General features: G+C 34.7%; 1 protein-coding gene across 4 annotated transcripts in view; it reads left to right on the top strand.

The window, feature by feature from the left end:
* GULP1 (GULP PTB domain containing engulfment adaptor 1) overlaps positions 1-18,654 on the top strand; it is a 187,204-nt gene that overhangs the window by 110,319 nt on the left and 58,231 nt on the right. For all 4 annotated transcript variants that reach the window (XM_081143477.1, XM_081143474.1, XM_081143475.1 and 1 more), the window contains one exon: positions 5,896-5,957. In XM_081143477.1, the coding sequence (XP_080999603.1) occupies positions 5,896-5,957 (62 nt within the window). The remainder of the gene's footprint in view (positions 1-5,895; positions 5,958-18,654) is intronic.

Here is an 18,654-nt window from a genome sequence, read left to right as displayed (position 1 = left end):
GTATAGGAATGAAAGAAACAGTTTTCATTTATTTTTTAAGGGAGAGGAAAACATGGCCTTTTACAAAATATGATACATTCATATGAAAGACAGAAAATTTGATAGTTTTATCTAATTCAGTGAGGGTAAAATAATGTATCCTTGTGGGTAAAAAGTAGCCGAAGAATAAAGTCAACAGTGTCATTATCGAAGTTTCAGTTAATTTTCTAATGTATGAATAATGAACAGTTCAGAACCTGGGAATAGATCATTCTGTTCTGTGCAGTCAGGAACAATGTGTTTTCTCTTTAAAGGATTAACTAACACATGTAACATGCCCTGATGAGAAAGGCTGGGATGACTTGAGGACTTTTAGCAGGGAAGCATGGCTGAGAACCCTTGGTGCAGTAATGGGAATTGTCTTTCAGTGTTAGAAAGGCTGTCGTTTGGTCATGAGACTAAGTTTAATAAAGAGCAAATAGGGGGAGAGAGTAACCAAAGAATTTATATGCGTATATACACAACCCAAGGACATGGACAATGGTGGGGAGAGGGAACTGGGAAGGGGGGTGGGTGGGACAGGGTGCAGTGGGTCATTGGGGAGATAAAGGGACGTTTGTTATATTTTAAACAAAAAAAATAAAAATAAAATAAAAAATAATGGGTTGGTAAAAAAAATAAAATAAAATTTCAAAAAAAGAGCAAATAGGCATAAATTATGTGGTCATTGATTTAATACAGAAAAAAATTTCAACAAAGTTGTGCAGAAACATAAGGGAATTATTCAAAGTACTAACTTTTTTGTTACTGAAGCAAGAGGTGTTCATTTGGATGTGGTACAGAGGGCTAATGTGTCCTGTAGGGATTTAGGTAATATGAACTTTCAGGTACTTTTCAACCCTGGGAAGCGAGGAATTTATTACTTATTTTTTTCCGAATAAAGGGAAAGCAAAGTGACATTTTTTGTGGTCAGTAGCTTGCTTCTGATTTAAAACATATACCAAAATAATGTTTCTTTTTTATTTCCTTTACTAGTAAACAAAATCTAGAAATAATTATATGAAGTATTTCTAATAGAGTAATAAAAACCTTACATCTCAACTCATTACTTTACTCACACTATCTTAATTTTTTAACATTTATCTTTATTGTTGAAAATATTACAGCTGTCCCTTTTCCCCATTGACCCCTTCCCCCCGCACCCACTCCCGGCCCAGGCCCTCACCACACTGTTGCCTGTGTCCTTGGGTTGTGCATGTCTGCATATAGATTCTTTGGTTACTCTCTCCCCACGCCCCACTCACCCACCCCACCCTCCCTCTGAGACTCGGCAGTCTGTTCCATGCTTCTCTGTCACTGAATCTATTTTGTTTGTCAGTTTATTATATTCTTTAGATTCCACATATAAGCGAGATCATGTGATGTTTGCCTTTCTCTGCCTGGCTTATTTCGCTTAGCATAATATTCTCCAGGTCCATCCATACTGTCCCAGAGGGTACGAGGTCCTTCTTCATTATAGCTGCGTAGTGTTCCACGGTGAGAATGTCCCACGGCTTTTCATCCACTCATCTGCTGATGGGCACTCGGGCTGTTTCCAGATCTTAGCTATTGTAAACTGTGCTGCTATGAACATAGGGGTGCAGATATTCTTTCTGATTAGTGTTTCAGGATTCTTAGGGTATATTCATAGAAGTGGGATCACTGGGTCAAAAGGCAGCTCCATTTTTAATTTTTTGGGGAACCCCCATACTGTTTTCTGAAGTGGCTGCACTAGTCTGCATTCCCACCAGCAGTCCAAAAGCAGCCAGCACCACGCTTTTTAAGAAAAATCCTCCTGTACCTTATCTTTTCATTTGCTTGTAATTCCCTTTCCCATGCTTTTTAAGTTGAAACTTGACATTTTAACTTACTCTTTATTTGAAGATAATTTAGAGGGCTTTTTCATTGAGAAATCCCAACAGTTGGATAGAAAGAAATATGAGTAACTAGCAATTGTATACTTTGTCTCATTTAAAGACAGTGGGAATATAACCATGAGGAAAATTAATGTAATTTGAAGCAGAAATACTTGTTATTTCCTACTTTGTTTCATTCTCTTTACATTTCTTTGGATTTCTCTTATTTTTCAGGTCTAATGGTTAAATATACTTATTAGGAAATTATCGATCAACATTTTACTCTATTCCAAATAGAACTTGATGCTGGAAGTTCTACCTTAAATTCACCAATCACTTCTGAATCGCTCATTTGGTGAGGTTGTTAAAGGAAAAACTCTTAGAGTCTCTGCTCCCAGTTTCAACCAATGCTACTATTTGATTGAATTTTTTTTTTTTAAATCCTCACCCAAGGGTATTTTTTTCATTGCTTTTCAGAGAGAGTGAAAGGGAGGGAGAGAGAAGCATTGATGTGAGGGAGACCCACCGATTGGCTGCCTCCCATGCACCGCCCCAGCTGGGGCCGGGGATCGAGCCTGCAACCGAGGTTCGTGTCCTTGGCTGGAACCGAACTGTGGACCCTTCGGTCCGTGGGCTGATGCTCTAACCACTGAGCAAAACCAGCTAGGGCTGAGTTAATTTTAATTTAGTTGGAAAACTTGAATTATATGAGAGAATCCATATATCCTGACAATCGGGAGTTTAATTATAGCCCTAGAGAATATAATTTACTTCATCTTTCCAAGAACTAGCATCAGCATACAGCGTGTACTATACTCTAAACTCAGCAGGATGGCCTTCTGTCAGCAAAAGCTTATCGCTTATTTCGTAGGTGTCTAATTCTCTTACTTATCACGTGGAACCTTACTAAGTCATCTTGTGCTGCTCAGAAGCCTAAGGAGGAAAGATCATTATCTTAAACCTGGACATAATAGTTTTTCCTCTTTTTATTAAACTACCCGATTAGTAATTTGCCTGCTGTTCTTTGATTGAATTAGCTAGATTCTTCACTGATTTCTTTTCAAATGCTCTAATGGTATTAGAGCTGCTCATAGATTCTGAAAAAGACTGATTGTATTAGAATTGCATCATTTTGCACAATTTTTAATAATTCTGTAAAAATTAGTCTTAACTTCACAGTCATTAATTAATTTTTAATGAATGTATTTGTTTTATAACTCCTTTCCTTACATTAGCTTTCTATCTGAATTTTTAAAATACAAACTTTATTTATTACATAAAAATGAATAATTTAGTAAACAAGCATAAACATAGCATGTGAATAAATGTGATTAAATAATTTAATTAATTATAATTTATTTACTCTAACTTGGCAGTTAACAAGCTGATGGGTAGATATAATCATAGTATATAGCACTTAGGATTCAATATTTAAATATCATTTCCCTTTTTATGATCCATTCATATGCATCCACTTATTCAACAACATTTAGTTTTAAATTTAATATATTCAAGGTATTAAGCTCTGTGATACAAGAATAGTGAAGTTACTGCATCTTTCTTGATGAGGTCTTAATCTAAATGCATTTTGAATACCTACATTTATTGACCCAGCAGTGAGAGTGGTTTGACACTTGTTAAATATTTTGAAATGTTGGCATTTCATTTTATGTGACTGTTCACTATTGAGTCAGTGATTATAGTTTAATTTCAAGGATTATAGTTTAATTTCATAGACATTCTAGAATGTCTGTGTTCCCCTTTCTATACCAGTAACATGCATCTGATTGCTCCTGTGGGCACATACAGTGACCAAGGACCATCATCTATATGTACTGGCTCTTCAAGGTCAACCTCATGTGTATAAGTTAATATAAAGGGTTTTATACTGCTAGTTTTTTTCTTTTGCCAAAATATAAATTAGCATGACAGTAAGGACTTGTTTTTGGAAACACTTCAGGTTTTTTGAGTGTACTACGTATACCAGAGGTAAGCAATGAACGGCCACTGAACTGTCAGCACTTGATGTGTGGATAATACATTTTTTGTCGTTCTAGCAACTGTAGCTTGTGCACTAGTAATTTAATATTGTAATTCTTTTAGTCTGTCACTAGTAACAGCTGGATATACCTGCCCTCTTTCTAGGTCCCTGAAATATGGGACTGTAACAAAGGTAATACCATCAGTCTTCAAAAAATAGTGGCTTCCTGGGGAAAGCTCTGTCTGCCTCAGGATCGGAATGGGCCATCGTATTCCGACGCCTGGCAGGCCTCGCATCCTCCTGAGCGGCGCTCTATGTCTTAGAAAGGAGGCATGAGAAGAACTGCGTTGAAGGGTTAAAGAAAGAAATCGGGTATCTCTTTAGGTTTCCTAAGTGCAGGTCTCCGGTGTTTTTATTATTTTCGTGTTTTAATGTGTAATACTTTATTTCTTTTCATATGTGAGGGAAAGGCTATATCCCAAATCTAAGTACAAATTATCCTTGAATTAATCATGCCCTCTCCAGTAGCAATCATAAAAAGAAAACTAATAAAAAAATTAGTTTCCCACATCAATGTCAATATGTTAATACTGCTTTTTGAAGCTTGGCATGTATTGCTTCTCAAAATGTTTCCCCCAATTACAGCTATTATGTGTCCACTTCGGCAGTCAGAAATAGCCCTGAAATGCACCAAAAGCATGGGGTTTAATTGATCCCTCATGTTTTGTCTTAAAAATTCTTGTGAATATTGGACTGTACTCCAGAAACATGTTTAATATAAATACAGTGCATTATCCTTCAGATGGTATAAAATAGGCATTCTAGAAATAGAATGTCTTTTTCCCTTTGTCTTCATATTGCCCCAGCTTGAGAAGAACACATTAATGCTGTCAGGCTGGGTCCTATCAACGCCATTTTCAAATGTTCTGAAAATACTTTGTTACTATTTCAAAATTTCCTTTCAGTATGCACGTAGTTAATATTTTTCATGGCAAAATATGTTTTGATTTTATTCTATTTACAATATTGATTCTAAATTTTTAAATTTCCATGAGGAATAAAATACTCACAAAACTAAGTTGAAGGGATAACATATTTGAATATTGAGAAGTTTTACTACAAAAAACAATGCAGTTTAATAAAAAGCCAAATTTGGTTTGACTAAACATTAATATTAATATATATATTCTTTCTTCCCACTTATGCATTCCACAAAATATTTGGGATGATATGTGGAATATATAAATAAAGTTCAAAAATTGAATGAAAAGTATATTTTATGTTTCTATCAATAATATACAATACAAATTAGTTTCAATGTCTTCTAGCCTTTTAGTTACTTTTATTTTTAATATTCTATTACTCTAATCTAAGGAACATTTTGAATTAAGATTATTTATATCAAAAATTGCTGATAGTAGACCTGAAATTAATGTTTTTCTAAGTTTAGATAAAAAATTACTCTAATATGTTGATTTCTACATGAACTTAGTAGATTGACTTATTTCAGTTTTATATAAATGCAGTTATTAGTTTAATATTAAAATTTCCCTTTACTAAGCTGTTAATTCTTTGCTAAAAATAATGAGTAAAGAGAAAGTTACTTTTTATTTATTAGAGAATTAAGAAAAATAACCTGTAATTTTGAGAGTAAAAAGAGAAAGTTATCAGAAAATTAATCACAGAATTGATATAATTACTAATTAATAATTGATATAATTAATAATTGATATAATTTGATATAATTAACCCACTGATGCTGTTAGTTTTATGTATTCTTTTAAAACCCAGTAACATTTGTATTATTTGAAAACATTTAAAAAGAAAAGCAGGAACTTTTAGATCAAGGAAATAATTGTATAATCGCTTTCCAGCTACATTGTTCTTATATGTGACTAATTATTCTTTCTGAATTTAGCAAGAGGATCTCAGAATTGGAAATGCTCTCATTCATATCAGAATCCTTACAAATGCTAATACATGAATATGACACCCTCAGAACCTGTAATTTAAGTTAACACTGTGTATTCTTCATTGCAGACAAAACATGGATGCATACGCCTGAAGCTTTATCAAAACATTACATTCCCTATAATGCAAAGGTAAAATAGTTCATATGATATCATTGAATTTCATTTGTTATATATTCATAATATTATTACTAGTTTATGGTTGATCGTAGAAAGTTTGTTTATGCATTGGCATTTCCTGGTAGATGATTCCTGAAAAAAATTTGCATAAATAAAATAATTCAAATAATTTTGTAGTATATACTATGGGAAGTTATTTTTGTTTCCAAATAAGTGATTTTTTTTTAAGTATCCTTTATGATTTCTGTTTAAGGCATGCATGTGGTTATCTTCAAATGATTTTGGTTGATAAAATTATTTGCAGTATCATGGCCTTGGGAAATAAAGTAACCAACAAATTAATGTCCTTTAAAAACATTTTAATGTATCACACAGACAAATATAAAAACTAACTTGGATATGAAAGAAATGAGCTGCAATTTTAATGAATGTAATTATCATCCAACAAAGGAACAAACAAAACTTAAACCATTAAGGAAACCAAAAATAAAGTGCATTTTTTGTGTGAAGCTTTTATTCAGTTGCTGCGTTTTAATAAGTAGAAACAATCTATACTCCATGTCTTCAAAGATTCGATTAATTGTTGTTGGGAAACGAGGAATGAATGCAATAAACCAAATGGTCTTTGAAGAAAGGTATTACTTTGGGGTTAGCTAGCATCAAATCTGTGTTTAAATTTGGAAGAGACGGAAGTGAATGAGAGATTTGGGTTTGGGAATATGAGAGTGGGTCAGACTTAAGCAACTCACCTTTGGAGACAGTGTGGGGAAAACAGAACATGATAAAATTATTTTTATAGGAGAATTTAAGAGTTTATGGGTTAGTAAACTATATGCTGGAAAATAATGCAATTAAGTATAAGGAATTATTTCAGAAAAAAGGTTTTAAAATTTTATTGAACAGAAAGTCGATGGTGTTTAATAGGGAACCTCTAGAGTGCTTGTCTGAGTCTGAGTCAGCAGGAAGAAGCCTTCAGAAGGCCATCTAGAAGTTCTCCCGGAGCTGTTACTCAACAGAGAATTTGTAGAATGAAGCAACTATGTTTTTTTTGCTGACTTTACAGGAAAAAAAAAAAGCTTTAAAATATTTTATCTGTAAAACTAATATACTTAACATCACTGCAATGCTTATGAATTTCTCTGTGAAGTTAACATGAGGATTTGATTGCCATGATTTAGCATGAAAAGTTTAGTTAACTGGAGAAACATTGAGTTAGTATTATCCATCTCTTCCACAGACATTCTTTATTAGCTATTGAGGAACTGTACAAAAACTATATAGGAAAAAATAATCTAGAAAACCATCATCTTGAAGTTCATGCTCTGTTTTTTTATAATATTATTGATCGCAGTGGTATTTTATCCTTTAAGTGATATTACCACAGATTATTTATTTTTATATATAATTGAAATGTCTCACTTTGAAAGAGTGGTTTATATAGGATTGAAAGATTGTAATTAGAACTACCTTTAACTTTAACTCTGTGGCTTAATGTGACAGTGGAGATCTGCTTGTCCCCATGAAAAAGTTGCCTGTGCTAATTCGCAGGTGTCTGGCATCTGTAAGTCGTCCCACATGAAGTAGAGAGCACACAAACATCTTCTCTGACTGGGGTCAGCAACATATGGAAGAGCAGGTTGGCTTTGTCCATTCCAGCATGGCCTCCTGAGCGATAATGTATGTGTGTACTAACTAGTGTTTAAAACTATTTGAAGAATTTTCTCCTTTGTGGCACTTTTTAAACTGATCATTTAGTAGTTATTTTTGAAATTTTTCTGTGTCTTTTGTAGAACACATGCCCCTTGAAAACCAAATCCATGTCCAGGAAGCACCTTAGCACAACAGAAAAAAATACAGACTATAAACATAAAAGTGTTAGATAAGTATTAAAAGAATATCTGGAATAAAATAATAAATGTTAGAAATTATTAATTTATCTTTTTATTTTTCACAGGACTTACCAAAGTGCCTGTCTCATAGTAGGTGTTCAGTATATATGTATTTAATGAATTAATGCATAATAACCTTTCCAAGGTAATTAACAAAATAGTTACATTGCATTTATCCTCAATATATACAAGGCACTATGCTGGTGTGCTTTTACACGATCTCATTTAATGTTTGCCATGACTTAGTATGGAGATTATTAATCTTTGCATAGGAGAAAACTTTACATTTTATATAAGAGAAAACTAAGTCTGAAAGATTAATTTGCCCACTGTCACAGAGCTGGTAAGACTTAAAAACTAGTCTATCTGAATTTAAAGCTTTGGTTCTCTTTATTTATGTAACACCACTTAATTTTTCATTCATTCGTTAAATGACTATTATATATAAGGTGCTATTGCTGAAACTTCATGAATGTTGGTGACACTTCAGAGCTGTATGATACATGGCTTATATTCTCCTGCATCTTATTGTTATAGGATAATATCACACAGAAATAACTAACATAAAAAGGAGATCACATTCTAAGACATCCAAAAAGCTATAGAAATTCAGAGAATGGTATCTCTGATTTATGAAAGCTGGGGGTGAGGCAGGGTCAAAACAAGGGTGGAGTGACCATTTCAAGCTGGGCCATCTGGAGGAGGGTGAACAGTCAGTAAGGTCAGGATCTTCCTGATCATGAGTTGTGTGGTTTCTAGCCAGGCTTTCACAACCTTCACAACCTAATCTTTCTTAACACTTACAGCCAGCCTATTCGCCCTATTTGGCTTCAAAAAACGAACAAAACAACAAAGAACAAAAGCAAAAGAAGATGCAATTTCAGATATGATAGTAAGTGGTTAGATTATGAATATTCTAACCCTTAGTAGTTGAAATCCCCATCTTAGCTACTTACATTTGAAACTTATAGCTACATGTGGTTAGTAGCCATTGATATAGGGAAATCAGAACCTGGATATGTGGGATGCTCAAATGCACCCCACAAAACCAATGATCTACCCCAACAACTCCATTGATGCTATTAGAATTTTATAGCCATGTAGTTGCTGTATGTCATTATAGGATAAGGGCAGCCAGTCACTTCTAATCAGACTTAGGATCAAATTTCATCTCCTCCAACTAATATCTGAATTATGTAACTTTTCTATCTTTGAGTTTTCTCATTTGTAAAATGATATTAATAATTGTACTTACCTCATTGAATTGTTAAGAGGCTTAAATGAGTTAATATATTTAAAAAACATTACATCAGTGTCTTGTATATCAAAAGCTTATTATTCTTAATATGCTTATTATAGAAAGTATCTGTCTACGCTGCAGTTAGCCTTTGCATGATTATCTGAAAAACAGAGAACCAAGTTCTTAGAATACATTTCAGGTATTGTGTCTTTTCTGTTTATATCAGAAACAGTGAGATCAGCCAAGGTACCTGCTGTGGCCAATCTGAAAGTTTCAATGGGGGAGGAAAGGCTTTTCCTTTAAGCATGGCGACAAACTCAAACTGCTCGCCTTGTAGGCTTACAGACAAGGAAAGGCTTTGAGGGTTAAAGAAAAAATCATTGTAATAGTACTTTCCTATTACCTTGAGTTTTTAACAACTGCATTATGGAGCAAAATGTTAATGCACAGATCATCTGGGTCTTCAAGTAAAATACAGAAATACAAGGAAATCAATGCAAACCTTTTAAAACTGTTATGAAGTTTTACAAATAAGAAGTTAATGAAGAGAGAAAGTTACATTATGTGGCCTAATGAGTCATGGTAAAGAAAAGTTTTATTATACTGAAATCATTTTACTAATGCTTCTTAAATTATTTTTGGTGAATATATGATAAATTACCCTTCAACGAAATGTTAATTTTGGTTTATGAATTAGTAGAAGAAAATTTAGATCTTAGAAATAAAGATATCTACAACCAAAAAAAAAGGAAATCAGCATCAGCAATGAAAACATTCATATTAAACCCTGTGGAATCATTAAAAGTTGGGCAAAAGATGTATCCCTGTGATCGATGAGATGACATGCATGCTAAAACATCTAAAATGGTTTGGAATTCCAAATTCATAAGATCCTTTAGAGCAGCTTTGTCATAGCAGCAAACATAAGTGTTTGCCAGTTTTGCTGGTTGTAGATACCAGGGGAAATGTAAAAAACAAACAGAAAAACAATGACAAGCTCAACTGCATTTCATGTAATTCATTTTATTTGTTTAAATGAGATTATAGTTAATCTTCAATGTTTAGGAACTGCTTCAAAAAATTGATTTTATATAGAGCCTTTAAAAAAGTTTTCTTAGATTTTAGAACTACTCTTTAATAATGCTAATATGTACAACTTATATCCATTCCAAAATTTTTTAGATTAAAGAATGAGTGTATGCATTGAACCTTAACTGTCATTTTCTCCAATTAAAAATGATATCTGCTGTCATATATATTGACAATAATTATGCAAGTATAACCATTAGGAACTGTCCTTTTATGTGTCAAAGCTACACTGACATATTTAAAAGGAAATTAAAGCTATAAAATGTTATTTTTCCATTACCTTTCTTGGAGTGGGAAGCTGTATTCATTTTCATGCTAAACAATGTGAAAACAAGTAAGAACAGAGTAGTAACTGGAAGTTTGTGGAATTGTGACTTTTAAAAATATAGGAATAAATGGAAAAAGAAATGAAAATAAACACATAACATGACCTAACTTCTCAATTCTTGAGATGAGCCAATAAAACCAATTTAATTTCTCAAAAATATATGCCTATTTTAAAAGAGGATCTTTAGTTGGGTTTTTGCCCCTAAGTTTTTTCAGGTAACTTAAATAATTATTAAACATAATTTTAGAGGGCATCATCATTGTGAACTATTATTCTGCACATGAGACTGCTCTAACAAAGTGTAATATACCTGCGAAAAATGAGTGAAAAAAACCTAAAAATTCCATACTAATTATTCTTGTAACATTCACAATGGACTACAGTATTTTTTTTTTCCTTAAAAAAAGATGTGTGCCATAGATTCAAAGACTTTTTGTGTCCAAAAGCACTTTAAGAATTATTTATTAAACTACGTCATTTTCTTGATAAAGTAAATTAAGGCCGAAAGAGGTTAAATGATATAGTCAGGCATACACAGAAAAAGAGCAAAATTAGGTATAGAAATCAAGTCTTCTGTTCAATGTCCATTTTTCTTGATACAGTAATATACTACAGCCAAGTTTAAGGAGAATAACCTACTTAGCCAGAGAATGAATGAGTCCAAAGAATAAACAGGATCTTTATACACATCTGCCCTTTTGTGTATGTTACATATGAAATTGGTTCATTTATGGAGCCCTGTCTGAAAATTGATTAATTAGACATCATTTAAATTCAGCCAGGAGTTTGGCAGAGATGTGAGCTAAGCAGACTAAATAAATTATGTATATTTGCTTCCCTGACAGAGAGGCCACTGAGCCTAAGCTTTAGTAAAATATGTCATTTTTCTTAATCTGCTTTGCTTAATGATATTTCTATTAATATAATCTTTCAGTAAAAATACCTGGTGTTACCTATATATTCAAATGCTTCCTTAACTTGAGAACACCTCTTGTAAATGAGGAATTTTCTTAATGTTGGATACATTTATCATTTATTTCATAATTCTACATGATATGTTTGGCACTCTGTGAAGTAACAAGAAAGCTTGCTCATAGCCAAGGAATGTTTCTGAAAAAGGAAAAGTCTGATTTGGTCTCAAAGGGGTCAGACAGTAGCATTCTGAAGCCTGGAATATGAAATTTAGGGGTTGAGAAGAAAAGACAGGCAAGGGATGTTGTAGTTTTGGGGGGAAACATGTTAGAAAGGGGTAAAAAAATGTTTTTATCAAGATCATTGTATTAGTGATTTTTTTTTTTTTTTTTGAGTGTCTAAAATAAGCATATGGTAAATATAAGAAAATTGTAAAGAAGTGAGCATTTTTTAAACAGAGGACCTAGGAAAAATGAGAAATGGGAATGAAGAAGAAGGAATTGTTATGGGAGGTAAAATATTGCAGGAAACAGCATTATCTAATCAGCATTATCAGTGGATAGAGAATTGCATTTCAAATATTAATTAGGAAAGATGTTATGTGTTAGGTAGAAGAAAGTTGCCTCCAGAGTTTTCTCTTTGTCATTTGATTCTGGTGGTGTGAGATAAGGGAAGTAGCCAGCTCACTTCAGAGAGAATCTCTGCTGAAGGCAAACAAAGCAAGATCCCAGATCCCTGTGTTCTTACATTTTAGGAGACATTGGAGAAAGTGATCTTTCACCCCTTAAAGAAATAGGTATGTGAATACACATATTTCAAATCAAACAAAATTCACTTCTTTCTCCTAATGTTATGAACTATGAGTAACTTCATCACCAGAGCAGTAATGCATAATTTTACCTTAAAGAATGGCCTTCTGTTGTGTGCCTAATTCTTCAGTTTCCAAGAAAATGTTTATCATCGTCTCCTTTTTCTTCCTGCTGGAATTAAGCAATTCCTTTCTCTGAACCTTTAAAAATCGTATTTAAAAGAGTAAAAGTAGAGTCAGTATCTGTTTATATCAGATGGCATTAGAGCACCTTCTTTCTCTATAACTTGCATAGTCGTGACAGAAAAGTAGTAAAAATAAAGGCCACTGGGGAACTAAAGGTCTGATGTAATTTATGCAACCATAGTCTGAGAAAAGATGTCTCAAAGTGTAGAGAACATGGAGTATTGAAGAAGCAATTGCTCACATTATTAGGTCTTCACTGTATTTTCTAAGAATAATAACTTTATTGTATTTCCTAAACACAATCTATGCAAATTATTAAAATTTAAGCACTACAGAAAAAACACTGAAGTATAGAAATCTACACATTGCTCAAAACTCTACCAAGCAGAAATAACCCAGTGTTAACTTTTGGTTAACAGTGGCCCAGGTAGCTCTCTCTGAACAAATACAAATACAAGAATAGATATATAGATTAAAAAATAACATTCAGCATTACATAAACAACTCTATAGCAGTTATTTCTAAACATTTTACATCTATCATCTCAGTTAATCTTTACAACTGCTCAGTGAGATTGTGACTATTAGTATCCCGACTGTTAAAGAGCAATTTCACAGCATGAAATTGCAAAGAGTTAAGGAGAGTGAGTCTGGGGATGAATGGATAGATAGGAAGAATCAGCTTTATAAGAATCAACCTTATAACATGCATGCTATTATTTTATAATTAAAAGCATTGAACTTTACAGGAATTTAACAGAAGAAAAAGGAAATCAAAGTGAGTCAAAGGAGTTACCACACCTCAGATATATGTGTCTTTGCCAAAAGGGATATTAGTTCCTAAAAGATTGCTCTAGGGTTCAAGGCAGGTGATTATGACATTCATTAAGTGTTTGGCATCCTTATGTTTTTTCTTAACAGTTTGTTTTTGTTTTTGACTGTGTATGTATATGAATGATAAGGTGACTAGCCTACTTACATTTCCTTCCTCTAGCATGCTCCACTCCCCAATTTTTGTTGCTTATTTCAGTTTTACTTGCCAGGATGTGCAACATTTACATTTTGTTCTGAAACTATAATAGTAGTTTAATCTTAATGACATCTCAAAATAGGTTCACCATTACTCCATTTACCATTTCTTCTCTGTTCTTAAGATCTTAATTTGATTTTGGTTTTCCTCTAAAGAAGTCTTTCATAAAAGGCTCAATAGCTTCAATATTTTGTGGGATATTTCACATTTGGGAATGTCTGCCTATCATCTCAGGTATTTCTTTCCCTCAGAACATTAGTCCTGGTTGTACAGTCTTCCCTCATCCTCCTGTTGAGAAAACTGAATCCACCTTAGTTTCCACCCTTGAAGGTGTCTTACTTTTTCTGGATGCATGCCGGTGAGACTTGGTTTTATATTATTAACTTTTAATAACATAGCTTATGGGTCTAACAAGTCTCAGCAAACATCTCTAATGCCTTGAAATCAAGAAAGGAAGTCCTTAGCTCTATTACGAAGGCTCCCCCAGAGGAGAAGTGAGTAGGAAATGAGGCCAATGTTCTTCAAAATATAACAACACACTCTCTTATTCAAAGAAATATATATGTGATTAAGAGATATTATGCTATTAGTACGACAGAACCAATAGTTCTGGAACTGGGAAGGCTGTGTGCTATAAGCAAAAGAGCAAGGCCTTTGGAGTTTCATAGTAGAGAGTTGAAAGCAGACACTACAACTTAATATGGCAAGCCTGGTATTAATTTCGTTTTTTCACCTGTAAAATGCAAACAATACCTTTTTATACTGCTTTTATGACAAACAAGATAACATCTGTAGAAGGCCTGGCATATGGCTGGTGCTCACTAAATGTTGGTTTTCCTCTTTTTTCCCCCAGATATACCTAGATTTAACAAAAATTTGCTATAGCATTGTTACTATGGACAAAAGCTTTCATAGTTTCAAGCAACCAATTGATAGATTGGAGTTTTTAGAATACAGCACATTCATTAGGAGATTAGTTCCCAATTCTTTGCTTATTTCAATAACATGACTATTCCAAGATTCAGTGTTATAAAATAGAAGCAAGTTGAATAGATTTGCACAGTCTCCCTCTTTCCCTGCTGGTCTCTTAGGCCGACTTTATCCTTGATGGGATTATTCACGAATGGTGAATGGTGGTAGGCAAGACAACAGTGGTTAATTACTTCCTATGAGATTTACGGTCAGAGAGGCATAAATCACCCCACCCCAGACTCTGTGGGTTCAGATAAAAAATGGTACCCTAGGTATCGAGCAAGCAATGAAGGGGCTTGATCCGTAGTTGATCCCCAGTTATAATCCTAAATAATTAGAGCTAGATCTCCAGCTCTGTCAGGTTTTACATTTATCTCTGAGAACTACCGCACCATTTACTTGGGACATGTCTGTTTTTATTGCTCATTAGAATGGTATTGCTCCAGGCTTGCTCACATAAACATTTGCTGAGATGACAGAATAAAAACAAGGCAAGTCTTTTAAGCCGAAAAGCTATTTGCATTTGCAAATATTCAGACTAAATAATATGCTACAGGAACTAATGGGGTAAAATGTGGGATTGAATATGCTCAAGCTTTGCCAGTGTTGCCGGGAAGGGGACCTGGCCCTTGGCGGGTCTGCCTAGAGCAGCTGGTAGTGTGTGGGTTCTTGACTTCATGCAGGGAAAATTTCACAATGACGAGTCCAAGTGACTATGAGGGAATATTTATTAAAGCTGGGGATGTAAAACAAAAAGTGCTTAGTCTGGAAGAAGCAACAGGAGAGCCTAGGCTGGGCTGCCTTAGCTCTCTGGGAAGTCAGAGAAAAGGGGCCTTGGGAACAGGTTCAGGGAACTAGCCTTAACTTCTCCCCGCTTCTTCCCCCACAGGCATGCATCTCCAAAATCATTTAAATGATTTTGTTGTCAGTTTCACCATGAATCGTTTCACAGTCTAATGATGTATAGAATTATATTTATAGTGAGTTTGATTTGTAGTCATAAAATAACAACCTTTTAACCTTGTTCCAAGAGGTAAGTTTGTAATTCCAGAATAGCTAATCAACAAAAGACATCAGTGGTTGCTTTCTAGCTTACTTTACAGCCTGCATGGACTGGTTCAGCCTACTTCCTTTTAGCATGTACTAGGTGCCAGACTCCAGGTATAGAACATGCCTGCCCCACAGTCTTACCATGGAAGAAAGAAACAGTCTTCAAGGACACACATGTGTGTCCTTACTCATGTAAGCCTTTAATAAAGGCAACGAAAATGTTACAGCAAGAGAAAGAATGCATACAAAAGCATCAGGAGCCTGAGAAGCTTCCAGGCACAGCTCTCTAGGGTCCTTGTTAGTCTCGCAAGACTCCAGATTGTGAAACACCAACGTATGTGGAAGGAATTTTGGTTTCAGAAGACCTTGTTCTTATCTTGGCCAAGGATTAGTATGAGACTTCTACACATCCCTGAGATATGCATATAGCTGGCTCACTCTCTTACATACTGTGGCACCTTGACTTATACTGGGCAGCATCCATGCATAGGGTGAGAAAGAATTTGCTAATGGAGATCAAAAACCAGTAGGAATGATCTCAGTGATTGAGATGAGGTGGTCATTTAGTCATAGAGAACAGGATGCACAACATCCCAGAACAAGGCACAAGTCTAAGGGTTTAATGTGGCTGGAGTGTAGAGTGTTTATAAAGGTAAAATAGATAGAGAATTATGAGGATGATCCTTCGTTTACATTCCCAGATGACGGGAGTGTAGTGATAGACCTGAACTTCAGACAGGGGGGAATGAGTTTAGAGACGTCTTTGTTACCAAACTGAACAAAAAGAGTTCATCCACCTATTGAGCAGAGTCAAACACTAAACGCCGGGAATTGCAGTGGAGAAAGATTGGCCATTTTATTATAAGTGGTGCCACCCAGGAGAACAGGAAGCTAATGCTCAGAAGCCCAAACTCCTCAACGGTTTACAAAGGGTTTTATAGAGCAAAATATAGAGTCATGAAAAAGGGGTTTGGGTTCATGGGTCTTGCTGATTGGTCGAGTGACGTAAGGACAGTGAGTCATAATATCAGGTCCCGAGGTCAGCTTCAGCATCCCTCAGTCTGGTTTCACCAGGTAAGGAGTCCTTTCCTTTATGGCGCAGGAGCGAAAAGACAACTTGGGCCATGACATTCTCTTTAGCTTAACAGAAGCCCATACCTTGTGGCCCTTAGTCAAGGCATGACCATTGTTTCTGGCTGCCTCAGAGGGTTAATGACTAGCAAGGGAAAGGCTCAGGCTTACAGGGCAGGCTGTGAAGAAGCCGAATAGAGTGTTGGGGCTACATATTAAATCAAAAGCATACATTTAAATCAGGACCTTCGGTTTCAGTTGGTCTTTCGCTTTGTGGGCTGAAAGACATCCTGACAATGCGTGTTCCTGGGTTATCTTGATGTCAGGGGTGGAAGCTATCCATTTTGTGACTTACTCATAGTATGCTATTACTATTGCTGCTGTCTTAGTTATTTATCTGCCCTCCCTCTGCAGTCTAACAGGCCTAGGCTAAACAATACAAACCTTTTTTTTTTTTAATTAAAGATATTTTCTGAGGGGGGGGTTCTTAACATTGAATTTGATATCCTCTGGAACATCTGTGCTGGAGATATCCAAGAAATAATTAAAAGCCCAGAATATAGGGTTTCCCCCCCCAAAAGGTATACACACACACTTTGAATAATTATAAAGGCAGTGTTTATTAAAATACATTTCCAATTTCAAAATTGAGCTATCAGCTGTTAAAGTGTGTATACATTTTTGGGGGACACTATTTAGAGCATAGCGTTTTGTGACCACTCAGCGAACACTAAACAACTAAAAGACTAATGCTGTCACCTTGCATTTTAAGAGCTCTAATAATTTGTCAGAAACCTATTATAAATAGGAACACAAACCAAAAAAAAAATGTTTTCAATCTGTCTCATGCTGTGAACTTATGTTAGAACAAACTACTGTTGTCAAGTTTCAACACCATCACAGGAAAGAATGTTTTCTCAGTTAACAAAGGCACTTGCTGACGATCAGGTGAAAGCTGGCCTCCTGTGAAGAAGGAATTTGCCTTGCGTATTTCATTCTGTCTTCTTTCCACCATTTGCAGTCAAATCAGACGTTCCCTTCCTTCCGTTCCATATTCTCTTTTACCCAAAGATGTTGAGTTCTGAAATAACAATTAATTGAAGTTATATTCGTGTGTGTGTACACATATGCATAATTCACATGTGATATACACACATAAATATTTATATATGAACTCTGAATTTACATCTTACAGATCAAAAGACAAATGGTGCCAACTTTTAAATCTGGCTATCTATATGTTGGCAAATAAAAAATTTCTTAAAACCTGAAAAAAACCACAAAACTCAAATTTTTTTTTTTTTTCCCTGAGTGATGAGCCAGTCATTTCCTTTCAAGTACTAAATTGTAAGGATCATTAATATTATATTGCATATGTACCTCACCCTGCCTCATGATAAAATGTCTAAAAAGTAATCACAAACATCAGAAAACCATTTCCTGTGAACTACAAAATTGCATATGTCATTTAGAGTAGTGGCCTCTACACCTTTGCAAACTGCCGTGGCTCTTGCCTTACATTTGTTTATGCTTTTACATTCCAGTGAGGTAGCGAGAACCAATATTGTTATGTATTACAAATAGGAACACAGCCTCAGAGTGCTTGAGTCGCTCGTCAAGGTCATATAAAAAGTGAAACCTGGTCTTCCGTGCAGATAATGTTCTCTCAGGTTCCGACTTGTTGGAAATGTAATGCTTTTCTTCTTGAAGCTGCCTTCTCTAGTTTCAGAAATGCAGGAGGAGAGGTATATATTTTCTAACTACTCACCTGTTTTTAAACAGGTAAAGATTGTATTCTTATCATTTATGCAACTTTTATTCTCATGATGCAACTCTTTTAAATTTTATGTTGAAGCACCCTTCTGCATTGAAGTATATAAAAAAGAGAAAGCTGCTTTGGGGAGTGATGGGCTCTTTTTCCATGGGAATGCTGCTACCTCGTTGCCCCATTCTCTTTTTAAAAACCTGCACACTCCCTTCCTGCACTGTCTTAATATAAATAGACATTCCAGTAAGCAGGTCGTGCGTATCCTTGACCAGATTAAGAGGTACCACAATGCTTTGTGGCTCAAAGAAACATTATTATTGAATATGTAGGATTAATCTTATTTGGATTTATTTAAAATAGATTAGTG

The sequence above is a fragment of the Miniopterus schreibersii genome (genome assembly GCF_964146895.1).
Source record: "Miniopterus schreibersii genome assembly, chromosome: 7".
In the NCBI taxonomy this organism is placed as follows: domain Eukaryota; kingdom Metazoa; phylum Chordata; class Mammalia; order Chiroptera; family Miniopteridae; genus Miniopterus; species Miniopterus schreibersii.
Note: the sequence above shows the minus strand (reverse complement) of the source record. Positions and strands in the feature narration are given on the sequence as shown.